The 22,478-nt window shown below is 38.5% G+C and overlaps 1 protein-coding gene across 3 annotated transcripts; it reads left to right on the top strand.

The window, feature by feature from the left end:
- Positions 1–2,169: 2,169 nt before the first annotated feature.
- On the top strand, positions 2,170–20,883 carry mmd (monocyte to macrophage differentiation-associated). 3 transcript variants are annotated; one of them, XM_032536977.1, is made up of 8 exons: positions 12,121–12,331; positions 12,524–12,625; positions 13,528–13,609; positions 14,592–14,752; positions 15,740–15,814; positions 15,918–16,019; positions 18,005–18,074; positions 19,130–20,883. In XM_032536977.1, the coding sequence occupies exons 2-8, from the start codon at positions 12,600–12,602 to the stop codon at positions 19,331–19,333; spliced, it is 720 nt and encodes a 239-aa protein (XP_032392868.1). In that variant the 5' UTR covers positions 12,121–12,331; positions 12,524–12,599; the 3' UTR covers positions 19,334–20,883. The 3 variants fall into 3 exon arrangements, with proteins under 3 accessions (XP_032392867.1, XP_032392868.1, XP_032392869.1); XM_032536978.1 differs by having other exon boundaries at positions 12,164–12,264; XM_032536976.1 differs by lacking the exons at positions 12,121–12,331; positions 12,524–12,625 and adding an exon at positions 2,170–2,458.
- Positions 20,884–22,478: the final 1,595 nt, after the last annotated feature.

Below are 22,478 nucleotides of genomic sequence, written 5' to 3'. Positions count from 1 at the left end.
CAGATGTAATGTGTACATCTGCTGCCCACTGTTAAACACCAGGAGGCAGGAAACATCACAACTGACAGTTTGTTCTGCAGGAGAGCTTGAGCAGATTAGTGCTTGTTTACATGCTCTCCCTGTTTATCTTATAAATACTTTTTTTTGTTGGGGAAAAAAACCAAGTGCCCGGTTGATTCTGTTACCTTCAATGTGTGGCTGTTTAAGTCTTTGGATTTGCAAAAGATTCAACCCCCTATAAGGAATAAGTGTTTTCTGGTAACATATTGAGATGGCACCTGCAGAATACCACTGTGTATACCGTGCACATACAATGTTAATAGATAATTACAAACCTATTTTGTGTGGAGAAACTGTGTTCAAACTAAAAACTGCATTTTAAATTGTAGTCAAGACCCGACAGTTTCCAACATACTAAATAAAGAAGGCTGTTTGTGCCGATACGTGTGGGTTGTTCCACAGCTCTATTTTCAAGGTACAAACAATTTTCGTATGAAAGAACCATCTAAACAAAGGTTTTTAAACATTTTGCAAGAAGAGTGCCTCAGAACATTTTAACTTTAATAAATAAATTAATTGTGGAGTTTTTTATCTACATTTTTAAAAACTTAACAGTTGATCCTTTCTTTTCTATGATAGCTGCTTCACCTCTACCCACTGTATTTCTTTTGTTTTTTGAGCCAAGGTTCCACTTTCTTCGTGCAATGCATTACAGAACAATGGTGTCCATCCCCAGAGGACACTCACACACCAAGTGTCTAAACTCAATTATTTTAAGTACATGTTTTTTTTAAGAGTACACTTACTTTGTATTAAAACCTGTTTAGAATCAGGGTGCAGTGTGGAACTGGGAAACAGCCTTACTTTTGCACCATAAAAAAGTGCTTAAAAGGTGAAACAAAAAGGGAAAACAATGTGTAATGCAGTTGACTTTTTTCCATGCACTTTTCTTTCCATGTCAGTATGTCAGTGTGAATTATTGCTTTATCTGTGCTCTGTGTGTTCCCCCCTCCGTCTCCTGAAGAGTTTGCCTGGGTCATAGTTACAACCTGCATCTCTGCTTCTTCAGTCCACTCTCACTGCTAACATTGCTAAATGCTGCCCTCTGCTGTCCATCCGGCTCACAGTAATCCCAAACACATGCTCTACAACAAGAAGTACAGATGCAACTGAGATACTAAAGTGTCACCTTCTCACAAACACACAGGTTTCTAATGCTTGCAAACCCCCCTTCGATCATGGCGTGCTTCGTCATGCGTCAACAGAGATTATAGGGAGTATAAGGAGTCTGCTGTCCACCGTGATAATCCCGTCTCTGATTCCCTAGCCTGCAACGACGGGTCTGACACACAGAACAAGAAGGCTACTGTAATATGTCCAGATTACATGTTCAACTAAATGATATGATGCCATAGATTTTTAGAGAGAAATGACCTTGAAATATTTTGTCCTGTGGTTGATAAAGTCTTGTGCTGACATGAGTGGCTTTTTTAGTCTCGCTCTCCGGCCTCTATTTAGCCAGATGGCTTCCTCCATCAATCCCCACTCACAATCAAGATTAGGATTACACCACACACATACACACACACAGAAAACATCCACTCAAATACGTCACATGCACAATAATTAATGTTCACTTGCTAGCAGATGATATAACACAGAGTCTGTCACAACTGAAGCTTAAGTTATTAAAGGGAGCCATTGATCACAAAAAAATTCAAGGTTGGGCGAGTGGCGCGGATTAAAGTATTTTTACCACAAAGCCACATATTGACGGTGCTCATCTGAAACAGAGAGGTGAAAGACAGAAGCGAGGCAGGGAGGATGAAGGGTGGGAGGGAGGTAGGGGGGAGGACAGTAGGGAAACAGATTGAAGAGGATAGAGAGGAAGAAAGCCCTGCTGTCACCAGGCTTGTTTAGTGTTTCTCAGTCTGTGGCAGCTGTCGGTACCTTCTACCTTCCCTTCCTCTGATACCTCCAACGTGCTTGTTCTTCGAGGGCCTCAGGGCCGCTCAGCATGAAGCAGGAACCATGGGCTTTTTGGAAAACTACCAGGAGATTGACCCTGTCACTTTGAACCTTTGCATCCTCATTGCCAGCTACGTTATCTTGCTCCTGGTCTTTCTGATATCGTGTATCATGTATGACTGCCGGGGCAAAGATCCCACCAAGGAGTACGCCCCAGACCCGGTGCCGGCTCAGTCGCCCGTCAGGCTGGTGGTGTTGCAGAGCTCTCCAGCCCCGGTGGGACGGTGGGACGCGGCCAACATGATCACAACCTACCATGAGCCAACGCACTCGGACTTCAGGGAGAAGAAGAGCACGATGGTCTGAGCGAGACTCAGCAGACCCACCTTTGTATATATATCAGACTCGTTTTTTGTATTTCTTTTTATATCTCCTTGTTTCTCGCCGGGACAATGCTAGGATTTGACCTACACAGGACCAGACTTGCACGGTAAGGGAGAGTGACAAGTGCTAAAGTTGGTGTTGTGTATGCATGTGAAATCCCTCTTTATCTAAAGGAGCTGAAGCCAAAGCCTGCAGTCTGCTCTGGAGAGGAACTGTCACAACTGATAAAGCACAAAGAATAAAGAGAGCATTTCTGTTGTGTTGTGTTGACAGAAGAGCTTTAGGATTATGGTTAGGGTCAAGAAAATACAGACAGGTGTTATTGAGGAGAAACGTAGGCTTAGATTAACATCTTTGGCTCTTTTTAGATTTTAAATGAGGCATTTCAAGACAAAAAAAATACCTTTAAGATAGAAAAATACTTGTTGCTCCTTGATGTCTTTGGACTTTGTTCCTCTCCAACACATCGATTAAACTGTTATCTCTAACCTACTTTAACTATCCTATCAAAATCAAGTATGCATTGCTCTTGATGAGCTGCCAAACAGGGATTAGTGTTTTACATTTGGTTAAATCTGGATAGACGGGAAACTCTTACATAACTCGAGGAAGTGTGATGTGCACAGATCTGGTTGTCAAAGAGTCAGAGAGATGGGTGAAAGCTCTGCGATTAAGCGATCAAGGTCTTGACCTGCAATGTCTATACATTCTTATTTTCAGATGTGTGTTTTTAACCAACCCACGCACACAACAGGCTGATGTCAAGTCTTTATCCGATTCAGTTCTCCACTTACCTGCCACTGTATAGGGACAACTGTGGCTGGAGGTAGACTTGCTGTTCATCTTGAACAGTTCGACAGGGATAATGAGCAGATAAGTGACGGAAAGAAAATCTGAAGCTTTGAAAGCTTTTCCTTTGTCTCACATATCACTCAAGTGCAATTATGATGAATCACATCTGTGGAAACATGCAAACAAAGTTTTGTGTAAACAAGAATGAAGCACATGATAGCTGTGTTTGATAAGTAAACAGAGTACAGTTGACACAAACTTGCAGTACTGTTGTTGATTTACACGGCCGATATCTCAGTTCAGGATGAATAAACTCGCCATTAAAGGGATACGCCACCGTTTGTTGAATTAGGGCTAATCACGGTCTCCCCTAAGTGTATTTTATTTTTATTTTTTTATTTAACCTTTATTTAACCAGGAAGTCCCTTGAGATTGAAATCTCTTTTTCGAGGGAGACCTGGCCAAGACGGCACACCAGATTACAATACAAACAAAAATACAGCATAAACAAAATCATACATAACTGTAGATAGGTGAGCCAACACAATTTTTGTCTCAGTGCAAGTAATTAGTTTTTTTTTGTTTTTTTGTTGGCCCAATTTTACCCACAAGGTGCTAACCGGCAACATGAGATTTCATTCACTATGATAAGCTAACTTATGGCAGCGCTGCCAGTGGTGCCCCAGACTGAAAATATGCTTGCACAAAAAATGCGTTGGCCCACCTATCCACAACTAGGGGAGACCATGATAAGCCCTATTTCAACAACTGTGGTGGCATATCCCTTTAAGGCTTAGACCACTCGTACAAAGAATGTTTTTAGAAACGTAGCTTTTCTCTTGACCAAAACAGGACTAGTTTATATCCGCAACTTATAGGACTTTTTAATGTTAAATGTTTACACATGAATGGAGAGTTACCCATTACTATGTGGAGGAACAGAGGAGTCTGAATGCTGTGGAGTGAGGATGTGCCATCGCAGCCAGGTAGTCTTCCGGTAAAAGCTTTTTTAAGGCTTCTGATTGGCCGACATGGCTTTAGGCATAGCGTTTTAGGGTTAGGGTATTTGGACAGAAGTTTGGTTTTAAACAGTGCTTGTGTGGATGAGATTTTGTTTTATAACAAAGGGTTAGGGTTACCTATTTTTAAGACTACCTGTGTACTAGGCCTAAGTCTTGATGAGAACTTGTAATGATTGATTTCTTCTCTAATACACTCAGTATTTATTATTTCTGCAGTTACTTCATTGTGATTATATTCGGCATCTGCTTCCAAACTGTTTTCCAGGTCAGTCATTGTAAAGGATTTTCCATGCAGCGCTGTGCAGTAATCAGACTGATTGGCTGGCCTGTCAGAGCAGTCAGAGGGTCTGAAATCAGAGCAGGGGCTTCTTCCGAGCAGCAGACTAAATGAGTTATCTGGATACCTGTGTTGAGTGAAAGCAGAAACAAAAGGAAACAGGAAAAAAAACTTGCCAGGTTTTACTCAATAAAGTCATGGAGATAAGTCATTGAACCAGCCTCTTAATAAAACCAGTTGGTTGAGTTTAAACCAGCAAAGTTATAAAAGATAGAAAGCTGGAGGCCATGATAGGGAGTGTACAATATTTTATATCATATTTATTTGTACTCTGTATGTATTATAGTGGAGTGCATTTGCTGATTCCTTAAATAAAGCTCAAGCTATTTAACTAAATTCTAATCTAGATTGGGTTAAATTCATGTTGTGTTGGGAGTGCCCAAAACCATTGTTAATTGGTATTTCAATACAAATTGAATGCATTCAATGCTATTTTGTCCAACTTTTTCATTCGTATATCAATCAGACAGTTTTATTTTTACATAAATGTCTCAAATTGCAAACACTTTGCTTATAAATCAAATATGGAGCAGTTAATACATACATTTTTTCTTCTTCTTTGTATTCAAATTTGCAGCAAAAAAGGTGGTTCTTTTGACTCTGCCCACTCAGGTTTGAGGATCAGTAATGTTTTAGCCTCCAGGAACAAATGTGTGAATATTGTTTTAATCTAAATTAGAGATATTACACAATGAAAGGGAGATGAAGGAAACTGAATTTTTGTTGGTTAGTAAAAAAAAAATGATGTGACCTAGTATGTGATTATTCAACACACTGTGATTACAGCTTTCAGTTTGAGCTGCCAGCACTTAACAGAAATAGATCTCATAGAACTGAGAACTCTCACGGTGAACATGGACAGAAACCTGGAGCTCAGTGTAATCCTGCTACTTCAGAGAAATGGGCAGAAAATGGATTAATTCACTCAGTCACAAAATAGGTCAATGGTATTCTTTGTAAAAGAAAAAAGTAATGCAGTAATTAAGACAAATCACATCTAATCATTTTAATGACTTTTAATGTGTCCACATTTTATATCTTTACACAGACCATGAAATTGCTGCTGCCTCTGGGTTTCGGATCCTTTCTCATTTTAATTTCTCACACATTTTGCAATTCTAGCAAAGACTGGCCAAACAATCAAAGTAATTATCCCCTTACCTCCGTCCCAACCCTGCCACTTGGTATCTATTCAGTCAGAGGAGTTATTTTTTGAAAAAAACAGAACATGTACCATATTTAGCTTAACATCATGTGAAAAACTAAGAGAATGACACCATTTATAAGACCTGTTTGTGTAGCTAAAACTGGCTGCTATTAGTATGTGACAATGATAGTACTGCAAGCAAAGTATGGGAACACATAATTATCTTTAAATTCTGCTATGATATAACACCATTACTTTCATGATTTCCTGCACAAACGTGAAAGTAAAATAACATCCTTAGTTTTAATGATTACACCCTCATCACTCAGAAGCACTTGCACTGCTGCAGGTGCAGGGAAGCTTTTACTCTGAAATTTGAAGTCTAAGCTTTCATGGAAACATATCACCATACTTTCTTACTAAAGAATTTGACCTACTGTACATCTTGACTTGTCAACACGACTGACCTTGTAGAAGATACCAAACAATGGGCCTCATTTAGGAATAATTATTTAGTTTCACACTAAATAATTTTTTTTTTCTCTTTGAAAATTTTCATTATGAAGAAATAAAAAAAGACTGTAATGTTCAACGATATGGCGCATGAGAAGCAGTTTGATCTATTATGTACTGGCAATTATGACTACATGTTTAAATACTATTTTGGGATTATTACTTGGGAAATGTTTGATCGGTGTTATGATTTTCATTGTTGCTGTCATCATCATGCTGGATTTCAATTTGCATTTGGGTACACATGTTCTAACAGAGGCATTTCTGTAATATGTGGAATATTCTTTAAAAAAGGGATCAAATTTAAATATAGGGAATGTTTAAAAAAAAAATGAAATAATAGCAACTTTTGATTTTCTTTGCAGTAGCCAACTCAACCAGATATAGACACGCTGTTATAATGGGAAAGAAATTATCCTGATAGTTAAAGGTATGAGACAGTACAAATTAAGCAGTGGACCTCTGTCTGAGAGTTGGAGGTGCAACATGAGTACAGGAAGGCAGCCAAGCCACAACACACTCCGTAATCCTCAGCCAGAGGCATCAGTGTGCTTTCCAATATAGAGCACACATTAGGCTCAGCTTGTTAGCTGCAAGATTACTTGCTGTTGCTGTCCTGAACCCACTGTTGAGTTTGTGGGACATACAAATAGTGTCCAAATAACAAAATGTATAATTCATTTACCTTACACAAAGATTCTTGTGGAAATTGTTTGATTTTGTAGTTTAAGTGGACATATTTTTCTGTTGATACTTTTTTTCTTTGTTTCTAAAATTCTATAGAAACTTCTGTATTTTTTTAAGTAAGCTTATTGATGTTATTGAGTTTTTTTTCCACTTTACTTTGCTTTATCGTTGACTGGATTCGAATTGGGGCAATGTATTCTAGCAGGAAACAGTAAACCAATTATGAAACAGTTTCTTCCTGTGTCATGCGTGTACATAAAGCCTCTTTTGTTCTAAGTTTGTCCCACCTACTCTATATATCTGTCCCACAAGACCAGAGTAGAAGATGTAATGCTACAACCCATACATTTACTTCAGTCATCCACTGGAGTATTTACCTGTAGAGGATTCTGTTTGTGTTCTCAGTGTGAAATTGTTTCTGGCATCTAAGCAGCTCAAGAGGTACGCTGAATTCCACGTCAGCAGGTGACAATGAGGTTAAGCCAAACAAAAAAAGCAAGTCTGACCTCTGACCACTGACTTATCAGGCGGATGAGGTAATATTAGTTTCAGAAGTTGCTGTATCCAAACTTTATCACTCCAACCAACAGAATATAAAAGGCAAAAAATGTCCCATGTACTAATGGAGACACGGAGAACATTTTGTTTCTAGAGCTCATAACAAACTTTCCGGTGAGCAGGAGATACTTTTCTTGTGCTCACAAGTATCATCATGCTCAAGAGAAACCAATCTGACTATCAATCAGAATGGCTGCCAAGGAGGAGGTATTCATCTTCCTAAAAAAGGAAAAGAAATGTACCCAACATTGTCATCAACAAACAATGGGGATGAAGATAAGGTTGCATTTAATTTCATGCTGTGAATGTGAAATATTAACTTAGCCAGATTACAGAACTTTTAGAGCATGATTTTGCTAGCAGGAAAATGATCTCTTCTTGTGTGCATTAGAAAGTATGTTGTGCTCACGAGAAAATTTCTCGTACGCATCAGAAAGTTTGACGTGCACACCAGAAAATGTCTCGTGCATCTCAAGCACAAGAAAAAATAAACAATTCCTCATGTTCTTTTTCTTTTAGGGGCTCCATACAAATGCTCACCATTGAGTGAAAGTAATTATTTTTATAAAAGAAAAAAAAAACACTATCTGTACATGTGAGCATTTAATAGAGGTCAAATTATGAATCATTAATAAAGAAGAGCTCACTCTTCTTTAACTGAAACACTCTAAATTTGCTCCAATGGACAAAACAAAATGCTGGTGATACATGCATAATTGACAGATGGGTCCCATTGTTACAGATTATATTTGCATCTGCTGTTCCATATTCTTACATGAGATTTCAAGTCCCAAATGGACAAAGGCAGAAATACAAGTCACACAACAGGAAAAAGGCTGCACCATTGATCTTTATGTGCTGTGGCTTGATGAGGCACAGGTGTGGCTTGATGAGGGAACGAGGGAGAGGTGTGCAGGGTGGCGCAGGTGAATCTGGGTAGCTGTGTGATGAATACATAAGAAAAGGAGGGTTGGCGCGAGAAACATTCCCAATTGTTTACATCATTGGACAACTGAAGACAGTTGTATGAGATGGTTTTGTAAAGGGATGAATATGGTACAGGGTCAATACAGAACTATATTCATTAGATCAGTGTTTGATGGCATACCCATACAGCTGAGGACTGTGTGAGTGTAAACTCACTCAATCTCAGTTTGATTGACAGGTCCCCCAATCCTCATACTAGCTTTGTTGGACCCGTGAAGGCAGAAACATTACTTGTCATTGTTGTTTTTTCATATACTCGTTATTGTTCTAAATTGGTTCATGGAGTTTGGTGACCTCCCATATTTCCTTTATAATTCATGGATAACTAATCTAATTTTGTTTTATTCCTAGTCAACCTAACATGTCCACACGACAATATTAGTTTGTCTTTTACTTAAAAAATAGGATAGATGTAGAAAACATTTGGAAAAGAAAACGTACTACTCAACTGGTTTTTGTCTGACTGTGAATGCAAAGCATGAACATCATTGAGCCTGAGGAGTGCACTTTGGTCTTACCTAAACCCACTGTTAGATATACTGTAAGATTCATTGATAAATTACAGTGCTGTTCATGTTCAAAGCCTCAAATTAAATGCCGTGTACCGGTGTCATTCCAGCTGATTAGGCCTATGCTCAGGTCAAGGTTTGGTGGAGCTACTCAGGGAATCATGTGATGTCATGGAAGCTCATGTATAAATAAAAGAACAGTTAGCAGTCAGTGAGAGCAATGCTGCAGCTGGTAGTGTAATATTGTACCAAGCGACGTGATGGCACATTGCGAGAAGCTCCGAGGACTTCCAGTTCCAAACATAGTGCATCAGTGGTTCTATTGACAGAGATTTTGCAGGTCAAAGGTGAACAAAGGTGATCTGAAACAGAAAAGGCATGCTTGAATTTGTCCCTCATAAAAGCTTCAATGGCGGCAGTTAAAAATTGTCAGAAATTCTTTAATGGTCTTGAGACGTGGGCTTGCCAGACCTCGGTAGCCTGCTTATTTCTGCCTGATGTAAACGACTTGAGGCTGCATTAGCTGCTGCTACCATAACATACCCAAATCTAGGACCAAGCTGTTACAAACGTGTTGCATTGTGGGTAATGTAGATGGTTGTAGCAAGAAGGGATACAGCTATGGTGTTTAGCCGAGAAAAAGTGAGCGTCACGCTGTAACAGCTTTGTTTAGGCACCAAACGAATAGTTAAGTTTAGGGAAAAGGTCATGGTTTGGATTTAAACACTCTCGAGAAACGGACATGCTTTTCCTGGGTGAAAGTATCAATATTCTTTTGTTTTATTATATTAGATTTTGTGTAACTTCTGGCCAGATCTGTATCCCTTTTAGCCATAACCGATTTTAATAAGGAATGCGTCGGAAAAAGACAAACCCTTACCCAAATCTTTGGTTCTCTAACAATTTTTATCCATTTTTCAGTCCGTCATGAGTCAGACAACAGGAGTACTAAATCAGTACAGAACTGTTTTATTCTTGTAGTCTGTATGATGCCAACATAGTCGTGTGAAGAGGTATGATCAGTCAAAGCAAGTAAAATACCTGGAGCATGGATATGTTAGGGCTCACACTCTGAACTTAAACTAAAGAATGTATTCTAATCTCAATCGAAATATAAACCATAACCCAAATCCCCCACATATTACCATTAAAAAACATTTCCTTAAAGTCTTGGTTTCTTGAATTACAGCTTTGAGTCAAATCATTGCTCTCAACATAAAGAGACAGCGGTAGTAGCTGTAAACTGATACAACTGCGTGAGGCCAGAGTGTGCCGGTAAAACACCAGAGAATCTTCATCCACCACAAAACAGAGGAGGTGACCAACAACAATCAGACACAGACAGGGATTATTAACAGCCGGGACAGAAAGAAAGATATCCTGAGCCGCTGTGACACGCTGCCAACCAGCAGCTCTCAGGTCTGTATCACATTAGAGGTGTTAGCGTAGCAGCATGTGGAAAGACGCAGACTGAAGCCAGAAACACAGAGACACTGTACCCTGATGTATGGCCTCTGGCACTGACCCATTGTCTGTGCTAACGTCCCTTTTAAAACCCCAACTACACAATGAGCTCTCTCTTTGTCTGGATCAATCCCATTCTCTGCTCTCCCTGGAACAGTAACTGCTATGTGTACAACAAAGGCCCTGATACCTTTAATTAGAATACACATTTCTTTCACGAATTTGTGATACATAAGGGACCTATCTTTGTAGGTCACTGTTTCTTATTCAAGAGAAAGCTGCAATCTGTATCTGCTGAAACATAAACATACTTTATGTGCCTTTAGATAGATTTTTGGAGAAAAAAAACATAGCCTACTCAACTGGTTTCTATCTTGTTCTATCTATCTTGCAAAGCATGAACGTCATTAAGCCTGAGGAGTGCACTTTGGTCTTATGTAAACCCACTGATATAGATACTGTAAGATTCAACGATCAAGTTACAGTGCTCTCACATAACTGAGCTGTTGCAGTCAGACGCTGTATGCAGTTCACTGTCCAAATGTGTCACTTGGTTGGCTGTGACAGACATGACTCCTGCTTTACCAGCATATCTATAAATTTCCTTGTCCATGATACATATGTCACAAAGCTGTGTGTGCTTTCTGTAAAAACACAAGTCAAATTGTGAAGTTGTTAACATATTACAAGATGAATTAAAGCATCAGCTTTTTAGTTCATGGGGCAAGCTGTTGACACAATCAGTGTGGCCATCCTCCACCCGAGAGCAACTTCTTAATAACGTGTGCTTCACCCCAGAAGATGGTGTATGTTACTGGATGTACAAAATCTGCCAAAAAGTGGAAGGATTATGAGATTCAGATTTTATTGAGTTGAGACCTTGTAAACAACTTTTCCATATTAAAAAAAAAATCCCATTTAACATGGAGTTCACAAACTGACATGAACCTTTGCTATGCAATGTTTGTCTAATCTTCGACCAGTTCAAATCTTATCAATGATCAAATACGCTGAGAGTTAAGATATGAACTGTACAAACCTTTTTTATGGTATAGAAGACACAAACAATAGGTCACCCTATAAAAGGTTTATAAGTTGTAACTGATATACTAATATAACATGTACTTATGCTTTGATTAGTTATTAACCATTACTAAGAACAACTTTTTGGGTTAACAGGTGAGAAATCCCGTTGTTTTTACTTTTCATTTACAGATTTTTTTTATTATCAATTCTACAGCTAGAATTTGTTTTAAATTAATTTAATCAATTAATTACTTGATTAATCAAGTGTTTTTACAAGAAGTAATGTCATTTTGGAGGAGGATTTTTTTTAATTTAAAGGTCTTAGTAAATATGTATATAAGATCTATAAAGTGGAATTATTTATCAACCATTATTAAAGCCTTTAGGTACAACTTAAAAACCCATTAGAAAGGGTGGCATGAAAGGTGGTACAAACTTATGAATGGACAGTTTTGCACTGAGATAATTACTTCTGTGTTATTTGATATTGCATATGTTTTCCTACAACACAGAGAAAAGGCAAATAGTTTAATAGAAATGATGTACGCATGTATTTAGCTTCTTGTTTTTTTGTACTTTTCTCAAGAATATTCTCAATGTTTCATATTTGCATATTGAGAATGTGACTGTCACGCTCGTTACGGAACGCCTCCTTTCCAACATCTCATTGGCCAATTCGCCAGTCATCTCGCTGTTCATTGGCGCACACAGCTGTCATACAGCATCTCACCACTGGATGGGCGGCGAGGCGCAAAAAGAAATCATTTTCTGAACTGCTCGGCTGCACAGCGGGGACGGGGAGTAGCTTGTCATTGACCGGTGGAGCTGCTTGCTTGCAGGGGTCTTTTCGGTTTGTCCTGGCTGCCGTCGGTGCTTATGGATATGTCTAGCTTAAAGAAGAGGCAGTGAAACATCTTCTTTTTTTTTTTACAGAATGGTATTAAGAAAAAGACTAAAATGGTGCCTTTGTAGTAGGAGTATAGATGCTGCCGGTGCCTTGTTACGTTAGCTGTATCCTTAGTGAAAGTTAGCTAATGAGTAGCACAATGTTAGCTAACTAGCTAATGCTGGGCCTTCCGTTTCCTTTGGTTTGTCAGAACAGTTGTTTTATTTTCCCCTTTGTAAACAGGGCTTCGGAGCTCTTTTGTTTGCTGGCGTTTGCTGATTTCTTTTTCTGTGCTTCATGTGGTGAATAAGGCACTGCAATGAAGAGAGTAAACAGCTTTCAGAGGTTTGTGGAATCTAAAAAAATGTCACTGTAAATAAGCTGAACTGTCACGCTAAGATTGCCCATTTGAATGGTTTGTCATTATGCGTTACCTCGGTCTTTATGGCCGTTAGCATAAACCTGTTGACCTTTCAGGTGGAGGGACGTTGAAGTTGCTGTGTAATTATACAATAATTTCAACTTAATGCCTAGAAAAAAAGGTCGTCAGTTAACGTTAATAATAATAATCTTTTATCAAGCAAAATTGCAGCTCTTGTCTCAGCTTCTCAGATTTCAGAGGATTTTATGCATTTCTCTGTTTTTATGTAAATTGAGTATTTTGGGGTGTTGGACTGATGGCACAAAACATCTAAGATTTCATCATTTCCTTTTGGAAAATTGTGGAAATTTAATGTTATTGAGTAAATCATCAGTAATAGGTAGAACCTGTACTTTTTGAAATGGCAACAAAATAGTCTGCATGGTTATATAATACTGACTGTTATATACTAATAACATGTTAAATGTATAACTTTGGTCAAGTCATGAAATCTCAAGCAGGTTAAAGTCGGCAAAATAAACAACTTCCTGTCAGTTGATGTCATTCACATCCACTGCAACAGGAAATCAATTTAGGACCATTAAGAATGTTTGTTTAACTACAATTGTGAAATAGTCTATAGTTCTAGTTTCTAGGTAAAGATTTTACTCCATATTTCTTTTCTCTGGTGATTGAATGGGCTGCTCTATCTATCCCACGTGTTTATTGAACTGAGCATCGTAATATAGTTAATGTCTTTAAATCAACACATCTGTCCATCAGTTCTTGTTCAGTATGCATTAGATCATAATAATAGGAAGTTATGCGGTGCTGCATCAGCCCTCTATGCCTATTTATTTATTTTTTATTTGTATGTGTGTTTCAGGTTTATGAACAGACGGGCCTCAGCTAACTGCCGCTACCAGCCCACCTGCTATGAGCATGCTGCAAACTGCTACACCCATGCAGTGAGTGGGTTGAATTATTCATTATTTAATGTAGATAATTACATAATATAATAATTACATTTTTTTTTAACAATGTTTTTTTTTTATTGCAATAACCCCCCCCACCTGTCCCCCCCCGCCTGTCCCAACCCACAACAACATTTTTCTCTCTGCCCTACTACAACAATCAAAAAGCAAAAAGCAAATTATATGACAGTATGACAGTAGCAGCTCCCCTATGTCTTCTTCTTCTTTCAGTCCAATGGCCTCCAGATTTTCCCATACACCCCCAATTTTCCTTTCAATATACAATTTATGTTAGTCCCTCAATAGATATAAATTGCGCCATATTCTTGATCCAAGCAGCTATTTTAGGTGCCTCCATGTTCTTCCCGATGAGATATAGTTCATTGAGATATAGTTCATTCCACAAGCAATAACACTTTTTAACATGTCATCTCTGGGTGGTAGATGAAACTTTTGAACACCACACTACTGCACTAATGCAACCTGGACATTTGGTTTATTTACATTTACATTTTAGCATATTATTTAAGCATTTGCACATTTTTGTTCCCCCATCCTGTACATATTCAAATATTTGTTATTTTTACTTTATTCGTATTATTATTTCATGTATATTGTATGTATGTATGTATATTTTTCCTAGTATTTCATTTATATTTATATTTTGTGCTTTGTGACTGTTTTTGCTGCTGTAACACAGGAATTTCCCATTTTTCTTGGGATCAATAAACATCTATCTATCTATCTATCTATCTATCTATCTATAGTTCTTTTTGCCTGTAGTATAGCAAAATCAAAACATTTAAATCCCTGGGGGTTAAGCAATTCCAATTTACAGGTGCAGAAAAATGTAATGTAGATGGATTAATCACAAATTCTGAGTTGCTCGGCCTCATTATCGCTCTGAAAATTTTAGATCATGGTAGAATATCTCGTTCTGTACATTGCTTTGAGTGGTTTTCTTCTATGTGTGTAGCTCCTCATCGTGCCAGCCTTTGTGGGCATGGCGTTGCTGCATCGTCTGTCAGACAACGGCTGGGAGAGGATCACAGCCTGGGTGTACGGAATGGGTCTCTGTGCCCTCTTCCTGGTCTCCACTGTGTTTCATATCATCACCTGGAAGAAGAGCCACATGAGGTGAGGAGGAGCGTGATGACAGAGCCTCTGTGTTGGCAGAGAACCACGACATGTACCAGTACAAGCTGTCATAAAGAACAACATACCCACGTACTAGACACGTGCAAGGGACACAATCATTCCTTTTGTAATATTTAGAGTAAAAACAATTATGTACAGTACAGCTGGACTGTACTTTAGAGGTATGGAAGTACAATATCAGTGTCCACTCTGACAAAAACAACACTACATTGATCACTTGCTGCCGACACAGATTTTTTTATCTCTTTACATTCATTAGATTCACTGTGGCTGTGTTGTGTTTTCAAGTTTAATGTAAAAAAAGGTTTTTCTGTTTTTCTCATTGCATACTGCGCTTAATGAATGAAGTCCTAATTTGTTGTCATAATGTGGTCTTTTATGCAGCTGAGAGTGTGTGTCAGGAGGAAAATCCCGCTACTTTCTACATTGGTAGATTTGTGTTTTCACTTTGGTTTCAATGTTGTTAAAGGCAGAGCCTTCTTCACAGATGCATGATATTGGACTGTTTATTGATACCTTTTTTACATCAGCGCCAGTAGCAAAACAGTACTTTTTAAAATACCTTACTTATAGAGATCTCTACTAACCCTTTCTTAATTTACAAAAGAACAGTAAGTTCCTAAAAGTTAAATGTTGCCTTAACACAAGCAAACATGAATGAATTCAATGAAATACAGTTCAAATCAAAATGGACTTGAGTTTTATTTAAATGAATTTGATCAAAGTACAGAACTAATTACTAAATACTTTCCCTGAGTGAATCAATAATGAAATGTGATTTTGATACCAGAACACCAGGGATTTTCCGTCAATACCAAGCCAAAAAGCTTATTTTAGATTTCTTCTTCTATGGAACCTTGTTATTACTTCCTGTGAATCCTGTGAGCAGTTTTCCCTGTAAAAACATGCAAATAATGTTCCTGCACCACTGTGACTTTGAGTAAACAAATCACCTGTTTGTTTCAGGTCCATGGAACACTGTTTCCACGTGTGTGACAGAGTGGTCATCTATTTCTTCATTGCTGCCTCCTACACACCTTGGTGAGTGTCACACAGTGGACACTCTATGCTCAGAGGGCATGGAGTCTTAAACAAAGGGCTAATATAGATGCAAATGCTGTTTTGTTTTCTTGTTTCTACTCAGGTTGAACCTTCGTGAACTTGGCCCTCTGGCAGCACACATGCGCTGGTTTGTGTGGTTCATGGCTGCTGCTGGAACCATATATGTTTTCAACTACCATGAAAAGTGAGTTCATTTAACCGGTAGATCCCCACAGTGATTGCGTATGTATGTGGTATTTTGAATTTAAACATATCTGTTGGGAACTGTCAGGAAGTCTGATCATAATTACCAGTAATCTAGATTATCTATATCAAAATCTTATCAGACAATCCAACAACATATTTTTTTAAACATCATTTTTGTTGATGTTTACATTTTGGTAACCAATATATTTAAAATTAGAAAAGAAATAGCCAAAAACAATGCACTGGTTCTTCTCAAATGTGTTTGTTCTTTCGTAGTCTTAAATTGAGTATCAGTGGGTTTTTAGGAATAATTTTGGACAACGTAGTTAAAGTCAATGAGAGAAGAGTTGTGAGAACAATCAGCAGATGAATCCATAAAGAAAAAACGAAAACACAGAGTTAACTGCAGCTCTATAACAAAGAAGGAAAAAATGACATTACCAACAAAAGAAATACAATGAGAGAAAATCAAAGCAGACACCAAGTCCATATTGTTACAAATGACTTACAGTCCCATTTTCAACCATCCACCATAGACTCACTGACACCCATTGATCAGATTACAGAAAAATACCTTGAAGAAGATTGACAATGTAAATACAATAATAAAAAGTCCAAAATGTGTCTGGTCTACCCAATCACTCCAATAGCTCCTAGATTGTGTGTGAGCTAAAGACATATGTGAAGACCTGATCGATTTAGATTCAGTAGATAAGTGGATGTTTGATCAGTGCTCCATTTGATTGTTGGTGTTCAGTCACCATATTGAGTCCGCCCTGAGTGTTCACACCTTCTGTGCCCTGAGCGTTGCCCCATGCACGAGGTTGTCACAACAGTGACTTGGCTGCCAGTGTCCTGACAAACTGCCAAGAAAAAGACTGAAAACACAGAACACATTTAAGAAACTTAGAGTCCTTAAAAAAACACTATATAAATCCAATTTATTCAGTGTGCCAATGTGCTGCAATAGCAGCATTGGCTCAATAACTATTATTGCTCATACTTGTTATTCTTCATATTTCGCCCCATTTTTGTCTCGCTACTAGTCACGGAGTGTTGCCAACACATGCACACAAAATGCATCAAAACGTGTGTAATGATAGGGGAATGGTGCGCCATCCGTTTTCAAAGAGATTTGCCGCACGGTTTTCATGAAATCGCCAAAAAAGGCACAACATTTCTCCAACTTTAATGGGAACTTTTCAGGAAATCACTCAACATTGCTCAAAACAGCACCTCTTTGCTGTATCGCCATACTCCAACGTAGAAGCATAATTCAAAGCTTAAACAGAAGACAAAACTTTGACGTTTATTGGGCTGAATGGACATTCAGAAATCAAGCACGGTTTCTCCAAAATCACAGTTTACGTATCGTCCAGTTTTCAGACCGTTTCAGATTTTCCAATGAGTGTGTACGTGGCCGGAATGGTAAGAGGTAGACTGGAGGACAGAGAGGGGAGCTGCAGTACGATGCTCTGATTTTTTTTTTTTTTCTTCTAACAAATTGCTCTCTACCCAGTAGTTTTCACTCTGGTTGATCAAAATATAGGAAATCTTGTGCCGGTCGCAGCCATGTAACAGTGAAATCTGTCGGACTTAAACGTTTTGCTCTGTTCATACCAACTGCTGATAGAAAAAATTGAAAAGAAATATCTGGATTCTTCACTGCGGAAATCACCTATCATGGAGACGCTTCACTTTAGGCTGTGTTATCCTCTCTTTGCTGGACATGTCAAACAGCAAAGTAAAGTTAGCTCAGATCCGCTGTTACTAATGATATTAACCAAGAACCTGTGGTGACGATGGCCTCAGCCATTGTGGAATCACTTTAGCAACATGTTCATATGTTGGCTCTATTATTATTATTATTATTATTATTATTATTATTATTATTATTATTATTATTTTACATCTCTTTTCTGGTATAATTTACTGAACAGATTTCAGTGTCAGTGACCATGTTGCGTTTGTTTGTCTTTGCAGGTATAAAGTTGTGGAGCTGGCCTTCTACTTGATGATGGGCTTTTTCCCTGCATCAGTCATAACATCAATGGTACTATTTACATTTATGAATATATTTCTATTCCCATTCAGTTTATTTGCATATCCTGAATCATCCTTCTTCCTCAGCAGGGTGGAGGTGTTATGAATGTGTTTTACTTCCTCTTCTTGTTGAAAGGGGTTTTCCAGAGTGCTAGAGAGAGTTCCCTGCAGAAGAAGAATTAATTTAATCCAATAGATTTATTGTTACAATTTGTTGCAGGTGTGTTATTTTTGGGGTTGGTAAATATTGGTTCTAGGAGGTTTTGCACGAAAAGTACTGCTTTATGGAACCGTTTCAACATTTTAAATCTGTGTTTTCATTTCTGCTGCCCTCATGTGGCATCCTATATCCCACTGAAACTATTATTTCAAACTATTATACTAAGTGCTCATATTATGCTATTTAGAGGTTGTATCAGGTTAGGTTTACATGATTTAATTTTCAGAAAACACTATATTTTTGTTGTAGTGCACATTGCTGCAACTTACAGAGTGAGACATCTCATTTCTATTCCATTTTTGTTGGGAGTTGCACATGGTAGATAAGAACCTAGCTGCTGACCACTAGCTACTACTGCTAGCCAGTCAGAAGCAGAGTATGAGGGCGTGCCACGCTAGCAGCTAGGCGAGCATTATAACATGTGTTACAAAGTGACACACGTTCGTCTCTGAAGTAAAGGCTGGACTACAATAGAGCTGTTTGAAAAAAAACACTGTTCACCAACTGCTCCAGTTTCCTTTTGGGGGGGACTTACCATCTTTTTCACTTTTTCACTTTTGTAAATCTATATCATGCACAAAAAAGATATATAACACAATAAAGGAAAGGGAAAAAGCATAATATGAGCACTTTAGGTACAAAATACAATGTTTACACTGTACTCCTATGGCATTTATTTTACGGATAAATGATCTCACATGCTCAGTGGGTATCAAGCTGAATCCTCTTAATACTCTTTAATACACACCCAATGTACATATTCTTTCTGGACAGTTTTTACTTTAGCTCCTGTTTTGTTACAGTATATTTCTCATTTATTTCTCCCTGTTTGGTGGTTTCTGCAGAGCAACACGGAGGGCCTCCAGGAGCTGGCCTGCGGTGGACTCATCTACTGCCTCGGTGTGTTTTTCTTCAAGAGCGACGGCCGCATCCCCTTCGCCCACGCCATCTGGCACGTATTTGTGGCGCTGGCTGCGGCCGTGCACTACTACGCCATCTGGAAATACCTCTACAAGGCCCCCAGCGCAGACCCCCTCCACCGGTCGTGACCCCAGCCGAGGCTGCACGCCGGTTCTATCCGTATGCTTCTGAGCAGAGGCGCCTGCACACAGACTTCCTCAACTGCCCGCTGAAGCTGCAAACGACACACGTCAAAGTTTACGAAAACAGTGACTATAGATTGTTTACTTTTTTCTAGCGTGGAGAACAAATTTTTCAGCGTCTTCCTTACAAACAAAAGCTGTTTTGTACGACTTAAGTCTTAAAAAAAAAAAAAAAAAAAAAAAGAATCTTGACAGCGAGGAAGGGAATTTAGACTTTTTTTACAATGAACCCTGGCACATTCATGAGTATTTGAGAAATTTGATAACAGGTTTTTTTTGTACCGCTTGAAGTGAGTCACATTCCACATTGGAGTCATTTGTCTGTCAAAACCTGGAAAATATCATCCGTCTCAGCTGGTGATTTTAACACTGGGGAAACGAGTGAGGTGCTAAAAATCAGCTCTCATCAGTCGCAGGGCTGGGTATCGTTTAAAGTTTCTGTACCAGTACCAAATTTATACTTTTTGATACAGTACTTTGCTTATGAGAAACAAACTTAAATTAAAAAAAGAAACCAAAGATTTGAAAAGTTTTCAAAACATAAACAGCTGTACAAGAAAAAGAGCCACAGTTAAATAGTTTGGGGTGGTGGCGGGGGGGGGAAATTAGATTTTAATTATCTAATAGATATTTGACGCCAACTTTTCATACTCTGAACCAAAAAGTGTTGAGGTATTATTCCCAGCCCTGGTCTGTGCTCCGCTGGGGCATTTTCAAGTTGGTAAGAAAAGAAAGAAATGATAAGGAAAAGATCTGTTTTTGTTTTCCGATTTCCATTATTAGTATTATTTTCATGGGTATATAAATATATATATATATATATATATATATATATTTTACCCTTTCTGATCCCATCACACACACTCCAGACAATTGCATAATTTTTGGACCAGTATCCAAATGCAGTCCTTTTTTAGAGATCTAGTTTCTCCTTTAAGTTTTTAGCGCCCCCTGCTGGTGTGTGTGTGTGTGCGTGTGTGTGTGTGTGTGTGCGTGTGCGTGTGCGTGTGCGTGTGTGTGTGTGTGTGTGTGTGTGTGGGATTTTGTTAATGAGCCATATGAGAAAATCAATTCAGGCAACGTGAGAGAACTTTTGTCCCCCTACTTTCTTAAAAATGTGAACATTGTGCAGTAAAGTGTCTATGCTGGATCTTTGTACTGTAGTTCAGAAATACATTTCTCTCTCTGTGTTTTTGGCGTGCACCACTAGGACAAAATGTTTCCTGTCTGTTTTTTGAAACGGGTTTGATCAGTGGAGAAACTTCCATGTTCATGTTTTTGTCTCATGCTGTTGGTTTTGTAAATTAGCTTAATGGCCCCCGATTCCTAACATTCCCTTTCCCTCTCAGTGATGTATGAAGCTGAATGATTGCATATTTCTTGGTTTTGGCTCTTGTTGAAATGATTTCCTGAACCACTGTGTTTTGTAATGCCTGTATATTCTGTTCGTTTTGTTGATTACGTGATCCTGGCCTTTGCGGGGGGGAAGAGAACCCCTACGGCTTCTTGTATGTTCCATTGCCTGTTAATGGTGCTGCATAAACATGATTGCCCTTCATCTATAGTGAATATCACCTTTCTAATGTGACAATAATAAATGATATTGCCCCTTCCCACGTCTGAGCCAAAAGATCCTCAATTTATATTGTACTTTCGGTTTGCATTGACTGCTGTTTTCAGTGGGAATCATCAGACATTCATTTCCTGCTGGAACAAAACCCTTCCATGGATTACTGTACTTTTTTTCTGATGGGATTTTAAATGTAATATGGACAGGTATGTAAAACACACAAATAGGCCTTTTGTCTAAGTGTACGGTGGCTGCTGCACTGGCCACTGATCATGAGAAGGGTGAAGGTAAACAAGGTTCCGTACCAGTGCCACCAAAAGCATTTTTAGATGCATCACATTGAGGAATATCATCGACTGATGATGGAAACATTGATTAGAAGGCCTCAGCCACCCACATCTGTCCCACAAACATCAGAATTACAGATGGAAATCCCCATGAGCCTTTGTTTTTACTTGAACCTTTCCTAAATTGTCTAGGTTTCTTTTTTTTCAAAAAAGACCATTTGTCCCAGTAAGACCTTTAAATCAGTGAATTTATAAACCCCAATTCCAATGAAGTTAGGACGTTGTGTAAAACGCTAACAGAACACATTGATTTGCAAATCCTTTCAACCTGTATTTAATTGAATACACTAAAAAGAGATGGTACTTTATGTTCAAACTGATAAACGTTCATTTTTAGCAAATATCCCCCCCCCCATACCATCACAGATGCTGGCTTTTGAACATTGCGCTGACACTGCGTTTCTGGGTGTTTTTGATATATGTATATGGCTTTTGGTTTGCACGGTAAAGTTTTAACAGATTTAAACCCTGTTAACTGACAATGGTTTTCTGAAGTGTACCTGAGCCCACGTGGAAATATGCTTTACATAATGACATCTTTTAATGCGGTGCCGCCAGAAGGATCGAAGGTCACAGGCCCTTGCCACTTACGTGCAGAGATTTCTCCAGAAGCCATACTAAAAGCTGAATATTGACGAGTGGAAAATAAGGTCACAGATGTGTGAAAAGGTCCCCATTTAGATTTTCAAATATCTAAAAGAACGACCTGGCTCAACTGATAATTAGGCTTTCCATTAGATTTTAAGAATGTGTAATTTTAATAAAAGCTGCATGGATGAGCAGAGAAATGAGACACGACGGAAAAGAATTGGGTTTTTATTAGACACTAAAAATTACAGAGAGACAGCGGGCCAAACATCACAAACAAATGTCAAGCATCCATTCCATGACAATCAAGACCGAACACACATTTATGTTGTGATTTTATACAAGCTGAAACAGTCCGTTGGTGTTGCCATGAATACAATGGTTACAAGTCTGTTGCAATGTCCAGAATAATAAATGAACAGAGTTGTCACTGTGTATCATATATATCTATATATATATAGATATATATCTATATATCTATATATATATATAGATAGATTTATCATCCGATGCTCTAAGAAGCCCTTCAGTGCAGATCTGAACCTATCCGATTGATGCTGTGGTGAGAACTTTACATTGCTGAGAG

The sequence above is a fragment of the Etheostoma spectabile genome, chromosome 15 (assembly GCF_008692095.1).
Source record: "Etheostoma spectabile isolate EspeVRDwgs_2016 chromosome 15, UIUC_Espe_1.0, whole genome shotgun sequence".
NCBI classification, from domain to species: Eukaryota; Metazoa; Chordata; class Actinopteri; order Perciformes; family Percidae; genus Etheostoma; species Etheostoma spectabile.
This window is presented reverse-complemented; position numbering and strand designations above follow the sequence as displayed.